We start from the raw sequence: 13,521 nt of genomic DNA on the forward strand, positions 1-13,521 counted from the left end.
CCTGGCGCAACCGCTCTCCCGACACAATGGTTTAGCTCAGGCAACATTAGACATTTGCACTCCTCAGTGTGATGTGAGGAGCAGTGGGATGGCTTTTTCTATCATCAGTCCTGGGATGAAAACAGCCTAGACATCTTGCATCCCCAGCTAGCTCCTGGCCAGGCAGGGGGGAGCCAGTTAAACAAGTCATGGCTATCAAAATGCTGCTGCTTTAAACAGGCTCTTCACTGGCTGCAGCCAAAGCCACGCTACTCCTCACGTCACTGAGTAACAGAAATAGCAGGCATGAGTGAATGAGCATGAAGAGCGCACGGATTTCAAACATACTTGGCTGGGAAGCGCGCTCCCTTCCTGCCGCTGCCGTTCCTGATACGACGGACCACGGGGATCTCTCGCTGTCTGCCCATGAAGGAGGATTGTCTTTTTTCCTTTCTTTTCTTTTTTTTTAAGTTTCAGCTTTAATACTATTAGAATCGTTTTTATTTTATTTCTTGTAGGAAACTTCATCTGCTGGATTTAAAAGCAAGGTTTGAGCAGGAGGAATTCATTTATATTTGCAGCTATTGAATGTGCATGGTACTCCTGTGTGATGATAATGTGGAGGGAAAGGCAGGATTGGCTGAGGGAATTGCTTAGACCGTAAGATGCTTGAATGGCTGCTTGGAATAACAAGCTCTCTATTGTGTGTGTGTGTACGTGTGTGCAAGTGTGTGTGTTTATGTACGAGCGCAGAAATGACAGTAACTTTAAAACGATGCAAGGTGTCCCCACATTGCTTAGTTTTCCTCCTCCAGGAGTGAGGACTTGCTTACCTGTGGGCTCTGTCTGCAGACAGGTGAAGTTGAATTGAATTAGTGCTGTAGTAATTTTATGAATGAAGCAAACTGCAGGTTCAATGGAAGAGGAGCAGAGCGGGGAGATGCGGTGCGTTGGTCCTCTCCGGCAGGAGCTGTCACAGCAGGGAACCACACAGACATGCACAGGCATGGTAGCACAGATCTGCTACAAGTGCCTGGAACACAAAGTGAGGCAGCTGCAAGAACACAGCACCTGAGCAATGGAAACATGCTCCTGAAAATGAGCTATCAGAAATCCAACTGAGCTTGAGATCTGCGTGTGTGACCAGCTCTGGGCTTGGCTGGAGCATCCTATGCAGAGTCATTAATTTCCAACCAAGTGTGCTGGTGACTGTGTGGCAGAGGAGGAGGCAGAGCTCCCTGAGCATCATGTCTTCTTCATGCGTGACGCTTTTGCTGCCAGGACAGCTCGTACATGAACAGTGATAAAGTGGATGACGAAGGAGCAGGCTGATGCCTGGACACACTAACTACACATGCCCAGAGGCAAGCAGGAGGGGACAGCACAGCGTGGCGGGTGAGGGAGGAGGCAGATTTGGGTTTGCAAGGTCCAAGAAAGCCAAGATGCTGATGAAGCTGCTGGAGACCAGCCCAAAGGAGTGACATCCTTAAGAAGCACTGGCCACTGAAGAATCACACTTCATCTTTCCCCTTGGATATCTGTACTGGAGGGACATGGGTGGGAGATGGGCTCCCTGTGTATTGTGTTTTTTTGTTTGCACCTCTCTCCCAATTTTAAGCAAAGAAAAATCTCCCTCTGTACTGGATTGCCCTCTTTTATACAGAGTTTTTGCATGACATCTCCATAGCACCCATCACCTGCAGGAGTTGGTAATGGGAATAAGAAAATGTGAGGGCAAGTCATGAAGAGGATGAGAGAAGGTACCTGTCAGAATCTTTGGCACAAGGACAGCAGAGGAGGGCCTGCTGCTGTAATCCTACTGCCAAAGAGCTAGTGGGAGCAGAGATGCAAAGGAGTCAGAGCTGGTGCAGAGGCAAAGGGACACTGAACTCACTGGGAAAAGCTGGAAATTCCCAGGATAAACCAAACCCAACCTTGCCCAGCAGAATGAAGCTGAGGGAAGATTTTGCCTACTGAGCCCTGCAAGGACGAGGCAGTCCAGCATCCCTTCTCACAGCACTCTCCTGAGACAATCTGAGTAAAATACATAGCGCAAACACACTTCTGTGTGCAGTGACCTTTAGGTTGGCACAGGCTTTTGGTACGCCTTTAAATTTGTGCATTTTAGCTACTTCTGGAACGTTTCTCTCAGGTAGGTTTGATCTCTCTTTGCCTGCACCCAGAGCCAGCATAAATTCAAAGCAATGCGGCCATGATTTGTACGGTGTTGAGCTGGAGCTAACCAAAGCTCCTGTGTACAAAGAGTGACTACCTGCCTAACATGCTGCAGAGCAACTCACACTTTCCTGCGTAAGGCTGTTTAGACAGGTTCACAGACAGGTCTACCTGAAATATATCTGTGCACGGACACATGAAGATCCTGAGGGATCACACTTGACAGAAAGCATGAAAAAAGCCTGTGTTTACAGGCATATAAAACCCACAGTGAAACCTACACCTTGTTTTATAGATATAAAGTGCCTTTTTTCTCTATCACTCAAATACAATTTGAAGCTGCAGGTCAGGACATAGCAGGAGCTTCTTATTCAAGGGAAATTGCTCTGTGAAAACACTGCAGAAATGCTGGACAAGTCTTTGAATGGATCACTTTACAAAACAGACAGTTTGGCTGCAAATGGTAAATCCAAAGTTTGTTTACCCTTTTGCGGGGGCTTTTACTCCTTCAGAGTTAAGAGCTTAGCAAAGAGGTTTAAGTAAACATGCTGCTAAGTCTGTAAGTTGCCTTTATGAATTTAGGAAGAACACTTTTTTCCTCCAAGCCCAAACTAATTTCAAGGATTACAGCAAGCAGTTCAAATGATCCACATAATCTCTTCTGTCTCTTTTCCTTGGACACACTATGACATGTCACTCATCAAAGCTGTGCTCTTGTAATGATATCATGAACCTTACACAAATGGCCTCAGTGCAGAAGATGGTGGCACTCAGGGACAGGTAACTTCTACATGCTAATTTGTGCTGCTCTGGCAGATTTCTAATATGTTGTTTTCTGTTGTCTTTCCTCTAGTGGAGAATGCAGATCTTCCTTGAATGAGACCCTGCTAAGAAATGGTTCACCATCTCCCAGCAGTCACATTTCTCAGAGCAGAAAGAGCAGATCTTCAGACCCCTGTGGCATGAACAAAGCCTCTGGAATTTAAAGGCCAGGAGGATGTCTCTAACTGATGAGCTGGAGACCCACTTTTCTGCAACCCCCTACATGGTGGCAGACACAAGTGAGGGCAGCCTGTTCAGAATCAGACCCAATGTCTCTGCCAATGCCACCAGCGATGGCACAGCAGCTGCCGGTTCTGTGGAGGACATGATTGCCATCTGCACCATCGGGACAATCCTCTCCCTCATGTGTGTGATTGGGGTGACAGGCAATGTCTACACCTTGTTAGTGATGTGCCATTACTTGCGGTCATCTGCTTCCATGTATATTTACATCATCAACCTTGCGCTGGCAGACCTGCTTTACCTTCTCACCATCCCCTTCATTGTTGGGACCTACTTCATTCAGAAATGGTACTTTGGGGACATCGGCTGTCGCATCCTGTTCAGTCTGGACTTCCTCACCATGCACGCCAGCATCTTCACCCTCACAGTCATGAGCACAGAGCGCTACTTTGCTGTGCTGAAGCCTCTGGACACTGTCAAGAGGTCCAAGAGTTACCGAAAGGCTATTGCTGTTGTTATCTGGCTGGTGTCACTGCTGCTCACTCTCCCAATGCTCATCATGATCCAGCTGGTGCAAAGGGACAACAAAAGCATTTGCCTGCCCACTTGGAGCAAACTGTCCTACAAAGTCTATCTCACCATCCTTTTTGGTACCAGCATCGTGGGACCAGGGGTGATCATTGGCTACCTTTACATCCGATTAGCTAAGATATACTGGGTGTCACAAACAGCATCCTTCAAGCAGACCAAACGGCTGCCGAATCAAAAGGTGCTCTATTTAATCTTCACAATAGTGCTGGTGTTCTGGGCTTGCTTCTTGCCTTTCTGGATATGGCAGCTCCTCTTCCAATATTATGAATCCTTCCCTTTATCTCCCAAGGTAATGAAGAACATTAATTATCTGACAACCTGCCTGACCTACAGCAACAGCTGTATCAACCCCTTCCTCTACACCCTGCTCACCAAAAACTACAGGGAGTACCTGAAGAACCGACAGCGGACCCTTAGCAGCAGCAGTGGGTACTTCCAAAGGAGGAATCGGTTCCAGAGGATTTCAGGGAGATCCCTGTCCACAAGCAGTCAGCACTGCACAGAGACATACGTTCTTGCTCACGCACCATTGGGAAACAGCAATGCCTGAAGGTAAAATATATTTCCAAGAACAATCAATACTGACTTCCATGTTGGTTTGATTTAAAGTGTACATTGTAAAGGCAAAGCCTTAGCAGATCCATAATGTGCACACATTTAATCCAGAGGCTGTGCTGTATGTCTGTTCCCATTTTCTTCAGTGCCACCAATTTGATGCTAGCAGCATTCAGCTGAACATCTACCTAAATAGTCCTTCGCTTTTTACCTTTGTATTTTATAGTGTATATCTCCTCAAGTAGCCATCAATAATGAAAGCCTATAAAAAGGCCATGTTTTTAACAGTATCTGCTGTCTCATGGAGTTTAAAATGATGTTATCCAGTGAATGGCTGTAGTTTGCTCTTCCTTTAGGTGTAATGCTAAATTTGTAGTTGTATGAGGACTAAAAACAATGAAATAAAGACAAAGTAGCTGATGTTTGTGACATGCAATCCAGTTTGGATTTGGTATAGGACTGGAAAATGTGGATGAGGTATATCCAGGGGTGCTTGTCCTGGTTTTGGTTATATTGACATTTTGGTTATATTGACATTTATTCTACACTGGGCTTGATTCTCCATTCATGCAGGTGTCTGTAGTGGAATTACACCACGTCTCATGTTAGCAAGACAGGATTCCCATACCAGTGCCATCACCAGGGAGCACTCATCATGCCCTCATGCACTGACCCCAAACATATGAGCAGCCATGTAGGGGAACATCATCTGTGCTGGACAAGTATATCTGCCCTCTGACCTCCTCCAAGGAGGAATTGGGAACCTCTGATGTTGTTACTGTCAGGGCATCCATCAACAAACTGCAACGTCCAGCCTGAGGGACCAGAGCTATATCATGAAGTCCAAGAGGAAACAACAGGGGGTGGGAGAGGAGAGGATGAAGAGATGTGATTTCCAGTGAGCAAAGCTACTCTATCTGAAGTCCCTAATATTGCAAGTTATAAGAGAGCCAATTCCCCTTTAGTGAGATCACTTGTTTATTCCACAGGAAATGATTTTGCTTTACTGCTAAAAAATGTGAATACAGTCCTGCCTACACCAAGAACACTTTGCCTGTCCCAGCTTTCACTGATAATAAAGCATCATTAGCGTAAATATATCCTCCATGTCTGGGACTTCTCCAGTGAGTCTAAAAGAACCTTCTCTGGGATGCTGCCAACATCCGTACAGGAGTCCTGTGCTTGCATTAGCCTTGTTACCTCATTAGCAAGGATACAAGGATGTAATGCCAACAAAGCTCTGACAAATTACAGAATTAGAAGCAAATTAATGCTTAGGAGTAAATTCAGAACTGCATGGTGATATGCCAGCCATTAGGCAGTGAGCTCTGTGTGCTTCTACAGAAATTGAATTTAGGTTTTAACTGTCTATGTCCCTTCAAGGCATTTAAATGCTCATTGCTCATGGGGACAGTGAGAGCTCTGCCTCAAGCCTCCCTGAGTGATACACTTGGAAAAGCAATTGCCTCCTGCATGCATGGCTTAACGTTTGTTATGTGCGGGGAAGATGACACATGTCATGCAAGAGGACTCTCGTGCACGAAGTTTTAACATTGAACTGCTGCAGAAATGGAAGACCCTCACTTTGTGTTCCCAACTGCTTACATGCACACCATCCACAGTGGTCCTGCAGGGCATGGCACCTACCCACTCCCTACTTGCAGTGCAGTATACTGACCAGCAAGTCCTACTTTAGGATTAGCCCCTTCCTGTTTTCAGAGGAGTAGAGATACTATTATATTTAGCTATTTCCTACACTGACAGTACTCATTAGTTTTCAGAGCCTCCTCAGGCTGGAGGCACACTAGTCCAAGTCCATTAGAAAGAGTAAAGCGTCGTTCACCCCACTGGAAGTAAGAGGGAGGCCATGGATGGGAGGTGAAGAGGCTGGCTATATCCATGAACCCATTTTCCACTTACACATTTATCATGGATCAGAATGTAAAGTTTGGCCCCCTGTTTTTTGGAAACTGCAATTTTAACTTCTCCTAGCTCAGAAATAGCCAGACAAGCTCAAGACAAGCCCAGCACAACCAGCTCCCATGATTGTGAATGAAAGCTGCTGCAGGTTCATCCTTTAGCAATCACAGTCCATCTCTTCTAAAATCAGATAGTCAAAATGAGAGGGCAGTTTGCAAATCTCAACTCATCCAGGCTTTACACACCCATGCCGATATTGCAGAAGAGTTACTAAAAGACACAGGAGCAGGTCTGTCTTTGGAGTTAACCAATCTAACCCCTTTGTCCCTGCTCTGATTAAGTTCTCCAAGCCCACTGCAACCACCATATCTCACATGAAACATTTGCAAAAAGCCTACCATGGCTCTGTAGGTGCCACAAGCATCCTGAAAGCAGCACAACCAATGTGCTCTACAAGTGAGGCCATGCCAGCGTCCTGCCATGCCCTGAGAGGTGAGCCGGCTCCATGCAGGGTGTGAGGGTTCCCAGGAGGGACACACAGCCTCAGCCCTGGGGGCTGCACTCTCATTTCTCCTTTGAAGCTTGTGCTGTGCTCTCAGCAGAGGCTTGCAGTTGTTTATCAAATCAACAAAGCCAAGAGAAAAGACACCTGCAAGTCAGGGAAGAGTTGCAGGTGATGTTTCCATCAATCCTGGGTCAGCTTTGAATGATGAGATGTTTTATTCAAGCTTTTCAATTTCCACCCCAGGCTGGGATTTGTTTTTGCTCCTTCGAACACTCACATCCATGAGCACTCAGCACAGGCAACAAGAAAGGAATATTACATACAGGTAAAAGCAAGGCTCTGAGCAGTTCACAAGCAGCATGTGCCCCAGAGCATGATGCTCTGCATCCCAACTAGCTTCACAGGGCATCAGCCACACTTAGGTACAGAATATTAGTATTAGCTTCCATCTACCTGAAACCAAACAGCAACTCAACCACGAGAGCCTGCTGGAGGTAAATGAAGGAGCCAGAGCAGCCAGTGGAGTCCAAAGATAGATCAGCCTCCTCCAAGACATGCATTAATTGCTTGGTAAATAACAGCTATAAAATAATTATTGTACCTATTTATTCCTCCTTGCAGAAGGCTATCATCAGTCAAAGATCCAAAAGCTAATTCTGAAATGGGTGTGAAAGGGATGTGTGTGTACACATGGCCATGCACTTTCATACCTCAGACTATGCTCCTGCATTTGCACCCTGTTTGCTACACCTTCCTTCTCTGTGGGGTGAGACCAGGAGCCGTTTCATCGTCCTGAAGTCTTAAACACACCCATCTCTCAGACATTCAGTGCCCCACAGCCTGGATTTCACCAGCTGAACTCCACGGAGCACAAGTCAAAACTCCAATTATTTTGTTTTGCTAATTTAAGCTAAGGGAGCACTGAGCAATGCCTCATGACTCAAAGGAAGTAAAGTTGTAAATACACCATGGCAGGGTGTCCAAAAAGGACCAGGTCACAGATACTGGCTCCTTTGGTGCTCCTACCAGCTAGGAAAGGCTGGGTACCCACTCTGGTGGCTGAAACAGGCAGCAAACTACAGCTGGGGCCAGGCACTGTTTTCAGTTGGAGAGTGTCTTTGCCAGAGAAGGATGACTTTTGTGTTTACCCAAACTATTTGCAAATCCATCCAGAAATTTAAGAATCCTTCCGGAAATTCTTTTTTTTCCCCCAAACTCTGACTTGTCTCATTTCAGCCTTTAGGAGGCAAACCAGCACAATTTCTCGCTTCAAGATGAAGTTTTACTCATTGGTTTGCTTATACTGAATTTAAAAAAAGATTGGTTCCATTTTGTCCAAACCACAGGACTTACAAAAAGTCCCATGGTCCAAGTAGCAGAGCAGAGAGCAGCTGCTTACTGCCCTGAGCGTCCCTCTGCCCAAAACCTGCCTGGATGGGATGAGCACCCACAATGGGGAGTGGTGCAGTGTCCACCCTCTGCTCAATTCCCACAAGCAGAATCGTAGCAATCACAGGCACAAACCTTCCTCCTTGCTCACTGACAATGCCTGATTTAAGCTATGTCTGGTTTGAGCCCCCTCCTTGCTCCTGCAACCCAGCAATTGCAAGGGCACAAGGTGAGGTGCTTTGGGCCACCCTTTTCTCCTCTGCGAGTGCCCCACACTGGGATATCTCCAGCCAGCAATTCTTCAGCCTCCTTCTAACCAGATAGGAAAACCTTGGCACATGCTTCCAGAAGAGGATCTGGGCAATAAATCACCATGCACAGTTCTCTTTCACTTACAGCTACAAGAGAGGCAAGGAATGGCTGGGTGAGGAGCAGGGATATAAGGAGCTCCTTAGCTCTAGGTCACTAGTTTAATATGTGGACCAGGTTGAGAGGGTTGGGATTTCCAGATCAGCAGGTGATCTCCTTTCATTTCCCTAGGGTGCTTGCTTGGCAACTTCTTATTTCAGTGTTTGCTTGAGGGCATTAAAAGGAGAGGGTGAAGGCTGAACAGATCTTGGAGAGCAAATCCACATCTTGGCAGAGCTGCCTAGAAAAAAAATGTTCCTCTTACTGAAGTGATTTACATCTGCTGGGACTGCCACACTGGGATGCCTACACTGAAATGATCTGCCTTGGGCATGCCTAAGCATTCCTCCATGCAATGCCCAGAGGAGCTGCTACACATACACACTGGCTTTTTTTCCTTCTTCGCAGCATGCATGATCAAACCCTGTGACCCTCACTCAGCCACTGCTCTTTCTCCAGCTCAAACTCCATCTGTCTCCAGTGCAAGAGGGAAGAATTCATTGAAAAAAAAAGCATCAGACCCTCCCTTGTATTTGACTAGCTTTACTTTAAATGGACAGCCAGGTACACTGAATATTGTCCCATGCATCCCTGGATCCAGGCCAGCTCTGCATGGGGATTTGTGCCACCTATTTATTGCATGAACTGTTATATCCTGAACAAAGCGTCAGTTCTAAATGATTCTGATCACTTTTGCAACTGTAAGTCCTGCTTACACCTGATTTGCAGTTAAGGAGACTGATTTAGGCACATCAGAAGCATGGTGGAATCAAGGTAATCAAGGAGGCAGTGTAATAGCAGAGAACAAATTATACTGTGAGAATTTAGAGGCATATTTCAAAGTGGGCTGGAAAAGAAGAGGCAGAGCAAAGGCAGGCAATTTGTTGCTGATTCCCAGTTTTTCAGTGGAGTAAACTATGCTGCTAACTGCAAACATTGCAGAAAATATCTCACACTGTTGAGTGACTTTCAAGCAGCAGATAAATCCATTGCTGATATTAATACACGTATGTGAGGAAAAGTAGTCTTAGTTTTACATACACAGTGATGGACCGTTTGCTAACTTCTGTTACTCAGGAAAGAGACCTCAGAGCTGTAAGTGATCCCCAGCTTCGTGCTCAGCAGCAATGCAAGAAGCAAACATGCTGGTTGTGCAGAAAGGCACCAAGAGCAAAACTGGTTCAACCCAGTCCAACCACTTTGGGTTTAAAACGGAAATATTTTCCTTAGTTTATCACCTCTCATGTTACTGAAGTACAACATCAGACCGTCACATGCTGTGATCAAAGCTGCTTCACTTCACTTGGTGTATACTTCAAGCAGGTATCAATCAAAAATGCTACAGGTCTGAACGCTACAGGATCAAGCACATAAATCCAACATGCGTGTGTGACTACCACAAGCAGCTTTAAAGCCAAACTGCAGCAGCTGGCCAAATGCAGTAAGTGCTATAAACATTTTAGGAGAAAGCTTAGCTTGTTTTTCGTCTGCTTTCCCAGGAACAAACACCCCATCAACATAGTTAGAGATCAGGGAGTCCACCAGTCAAAAAAGTCAGAGTTTTATATGCACCCTGAAGGCTTGCTGCTAAATCCAGTCTTCCCAAATGTTTATCACCTGGAAAGCCATCTGGCTGTGAGGAGAGCTCATGTGTTAGCCACAAAAGAAAGTGCAAATATCATAAATTCAGTTTCAAAGACCAAGCCACTCAAGCATGCATAATTTTAACTGTCATTACATGTAATTACATGTCAAGTAGCTGCTGTTACTAGTTTAAAGCTGTCTAGGAAGATGATAACACGATAAGAGCAAATACATTAAAAAATCAGTGAAATAACCAGCCTCAATAACAGAGTGAAACATCCATTGACACAGGGCCACACAGGATGGGATTTGCCATAGCAGCTCTGACTGAAGCTATTGTCCTGGCTGATTCTGGCATCAACCGTCTCACACAGGCACCCTGAAACTCCTGTAACAGTTAATTCACTGGCACCTACCATGATTCCAGCCACAAAACATCCGAAATCTGGTTTTTGGATGTGCCACTCATCAATGGACAGATCCTTAAAAATAAATTAATCCTTGTGGGAAAGAAAAGCAAATGCAAGCACTGAAGTACGAGCATCAGTAAGGGAGATCTTTGAGCCCTGTAAGGATCAAATATTATGACAAAAATTTCTAATTCTTAATCACTATGGCTCAAAAAGAAAAACAACAACAACAAAAAGGAGGGAGGTACCCACATGCAGTGGGAAGCAGTGTAGCAACACTCCTTCCAAGGTTTCTTTTCCAAGAAATCTCTATTGCTTTCGGTTACTGAACCTAGTGCTCAAATCTGAGCACACAAGGCAGCAGTAGCACTCTCTGGCTTCTAACGTGTTTGTGTTTGTTAGAAGTGCTAAGGGAAACACACATCGACAGGTGATTACTTGTTTAGTTTATGGTTTACTGCTCAAAGGAGAGTGTAACGTAATTAATTCATTAACTACAAGCATTTTACAAACACAATTGTTGCATCCAAAATGTCTCTGTGAGTTGGTGAGTCACTGGTACTCTCTGGTATCCTTGGAAGCAACTTTCTGTTCTGTATCCAGAACAGGAACTGGGGAGAGCTCAGCACCGAGGGCAGAAGCCATGGCAGCAAGGCACAGCGTGCCATGAGCCCCAGCAGCCGCTGACCCAGCAGCCTTCCCAGGACAACCTCTCTGGTGGTTGGAAGTGCACAAGGAGAGCTTTGAAGATGCTGAAACTGGCTTCGAAAGAGCAGCATCTCCACTCAAGTCAAGGGAGGAAAAGAGTTTTGCAGATTTCATCCTTGTCTTGTGTATTGTCAAAATTTTCAGATAGTCTGGCAACATTTAGCAAACCCTGGGGAGGAGTAAGGCAGGAGTGGAGCATTGGTGGGGTCCTGCCTGTGGCTGGCTGAAATGTGCATGTAGCCCATGGAAAAGCAAGTCTGGCTATGAAGGATATTGGCCAAACCATGCAGCGAGCCTAAGACTGACACAGAAATATGTTCCAGTTCAGGCTGAGATCTCTGGAAGAAATACATGTTTCATTTTGCCCAGAGTCTGCCTATCCTATGTTTTCAACTGAGGCAATGAATCTCTTATTTCACGCAAACTGAGCTTACCAAGGAAAAACCAAAGGGACAAGTCTCTAAGCAATAAAAATAGGTTGATTTCCACTGGTCTCAATGCAGTTGTACCATTTTACACTAAAAACCAAAACAAAACCACCCAAACCAGTTTTGACCCCACTAAACATGAACTTCAGTTGTCCATATTAATAACAGTCAAGATATCAAATGATCTTAATGAGGTTGGATGGGGCTTGGAGCAACCTGGTCTAGTGAAAGGTGTCCCAGCCTGTGGCAGGGGGTTGGAACTGGATGAGCTTTAAGGTCCCTTCCAACCCAAACCATTCTGTGATCTCATGAATGATAAAGTACTCCATTTACTAGGACTTGCAGTATTCAAATGTGAGCTCTACCCCAAGTCTCTCTAGAAACAGTGTAAAACAATATAACATGAGGTGGAACTTCCAAAGATTTGCAGTCCTCAGAATATCAGAAAATGGTATATTTCTGTCTAAGGGCAGCTTGTGCTGAAGCTTCCTCTGCTGTTCCAGCCTTCCCCTCCATGGCTGGATTTCAGTACAGCAGCTTTGGCCATCTGGCTTCATGAAAACATCATCGTGTCCCTGGCTTTTTTTGATGGACCAAAAATAGTAAGAACAGTTTCCCATTTACAATTAACCAGTGTTGGCTGGTGGGTTGGTTACAATTTAGTTTAGCTAATTAAAGAAGAACCATTTTTGTAAGCTGCTGGGGCTTGTTTTGCTTGCTGCTGCATGAAAATTCTTCCTGGATTTGAAACCTAACTCTGAAAAGATCTGCTTTTGGGCCAACCTGCAGAACACACACTGAAGCAGGCATCCAATGCTGCCACACTGCTGCTCCCCAGCAAGAGAGGAGCTTTAATTCATCCTGTTCCCGATCAGTGGATGAAGCTAAAACCTGAATAACCTCTAAGAGAAAACAACCAGCACCAAAGCACCATGCAGCAGGACCAGCCATGGGATCAGACCCCGCTGTAGTCGCTCTTTCTGGTTGCCTTTGCCCTGGGCAGTTGGGCTAGGAGGTAAGGGCATGCCTGTGCCCAGCTAGGAGAGGACTCCATCCTATCCATGCAGCTGCCACCCTAAGAGTCCCTGTCCAGGTTAAAAGAACAAGGTTGACTGTAATGTGCAAAATAGCTGTACTCAGCCAGCAGAGACCTAAAAGCTGTCTGTCTCCCATTCTGCAGGCACACTAGACTATTAAAATCTTTGACTGAGAGAGAAGAAAAGCCCATAGGCTTTGATGCGTGGGTTTAGAGTGCGTGAGGATTATCTTGGATGTTTTAAGAACCACAAATACCTGCTTTAGACATTTTCCTCAGAAGAAAAAACCTCCTCAAAGCCTTGGTGGTGAAAAGTAAAAGCCCATTCTATAATCCCCCACCTGAACAACAAAATACCCTTTGCAGGGACAGGAATGGGTTCCTGTACATTCCCCACACCAGGAAATCAGTGTGTCCCCACAGAATAGAGGGAGCAATGGGGATGTGGCTGAAATGGAATAGTTAAACTGGCTCCAACACACTTTCAAGTGAATCCAGATCAGTCAATTAATTTTTCTGTGTTTAAGATTCTCAGCATTACTTTGCCCTTTCTTTCTCCCACCCTTTGTGCCTCTTGTTTGTTTAGGATATAAATTCCCCAGGACACCAAGCACCTCTTGCAAAGCCTGTGTAGATGTTCAGTACAGTGGGGCCTCAAAGGTGACCAATGACTTCTAAAACACCTGTGATACAGACAACAAATTTCAGCTGCAAATGTTAAAAGCAAAGGTATTTACTAGAGGGAGGCCTTAATCCTGTACAAAGCTGGTGCTGTGGTGTCAGATGTTCATACACAGATAGCACACATCACCTGTGTTGTGCGCGAGG

The 13,521-nt window shown here is 45.4% G+C and overlaps 1 protein-coding gene across 1 annotated transcript; it reads left to right on the top strand.

Moving 5' to 3' along the window:
* Positions 1–242: 242 nt before the first annotated feature.
* Positions 243–4,904, top strand: UTS2R (urotensin 2 receptor). Its single transcript, XM_030506470.1, has 2 exons — positions 243–527; positions 3,008–4,904. Exon 2 carries the CDS (start codon positions 3,152–3,154, stop codon positions 4,298–4,300), a length of 1,149 nt encoding a protein of 382 aa, XP_030362330.1. The 5' UTR covers positions 243–527; positions 3,008–3,151; the 3' UTR covers positions 4,301–4,904.
* Positions 4,905–13,521: the final 8,617 nt, after the last annotated feature.

This window comes from Strigops habroptila, chromosome 14, assembly GCF_004027225.2.
Source record: "Strigops habroptila isolate Jane chromosome 14, bStrHab1.2.pri, whole genome shotgun sequence".
NCBI lineage: Eukaryota > Metazoa > Chordata > Aves > Psittaciformes > Psittacidae > Strigops > Strigops habroptila.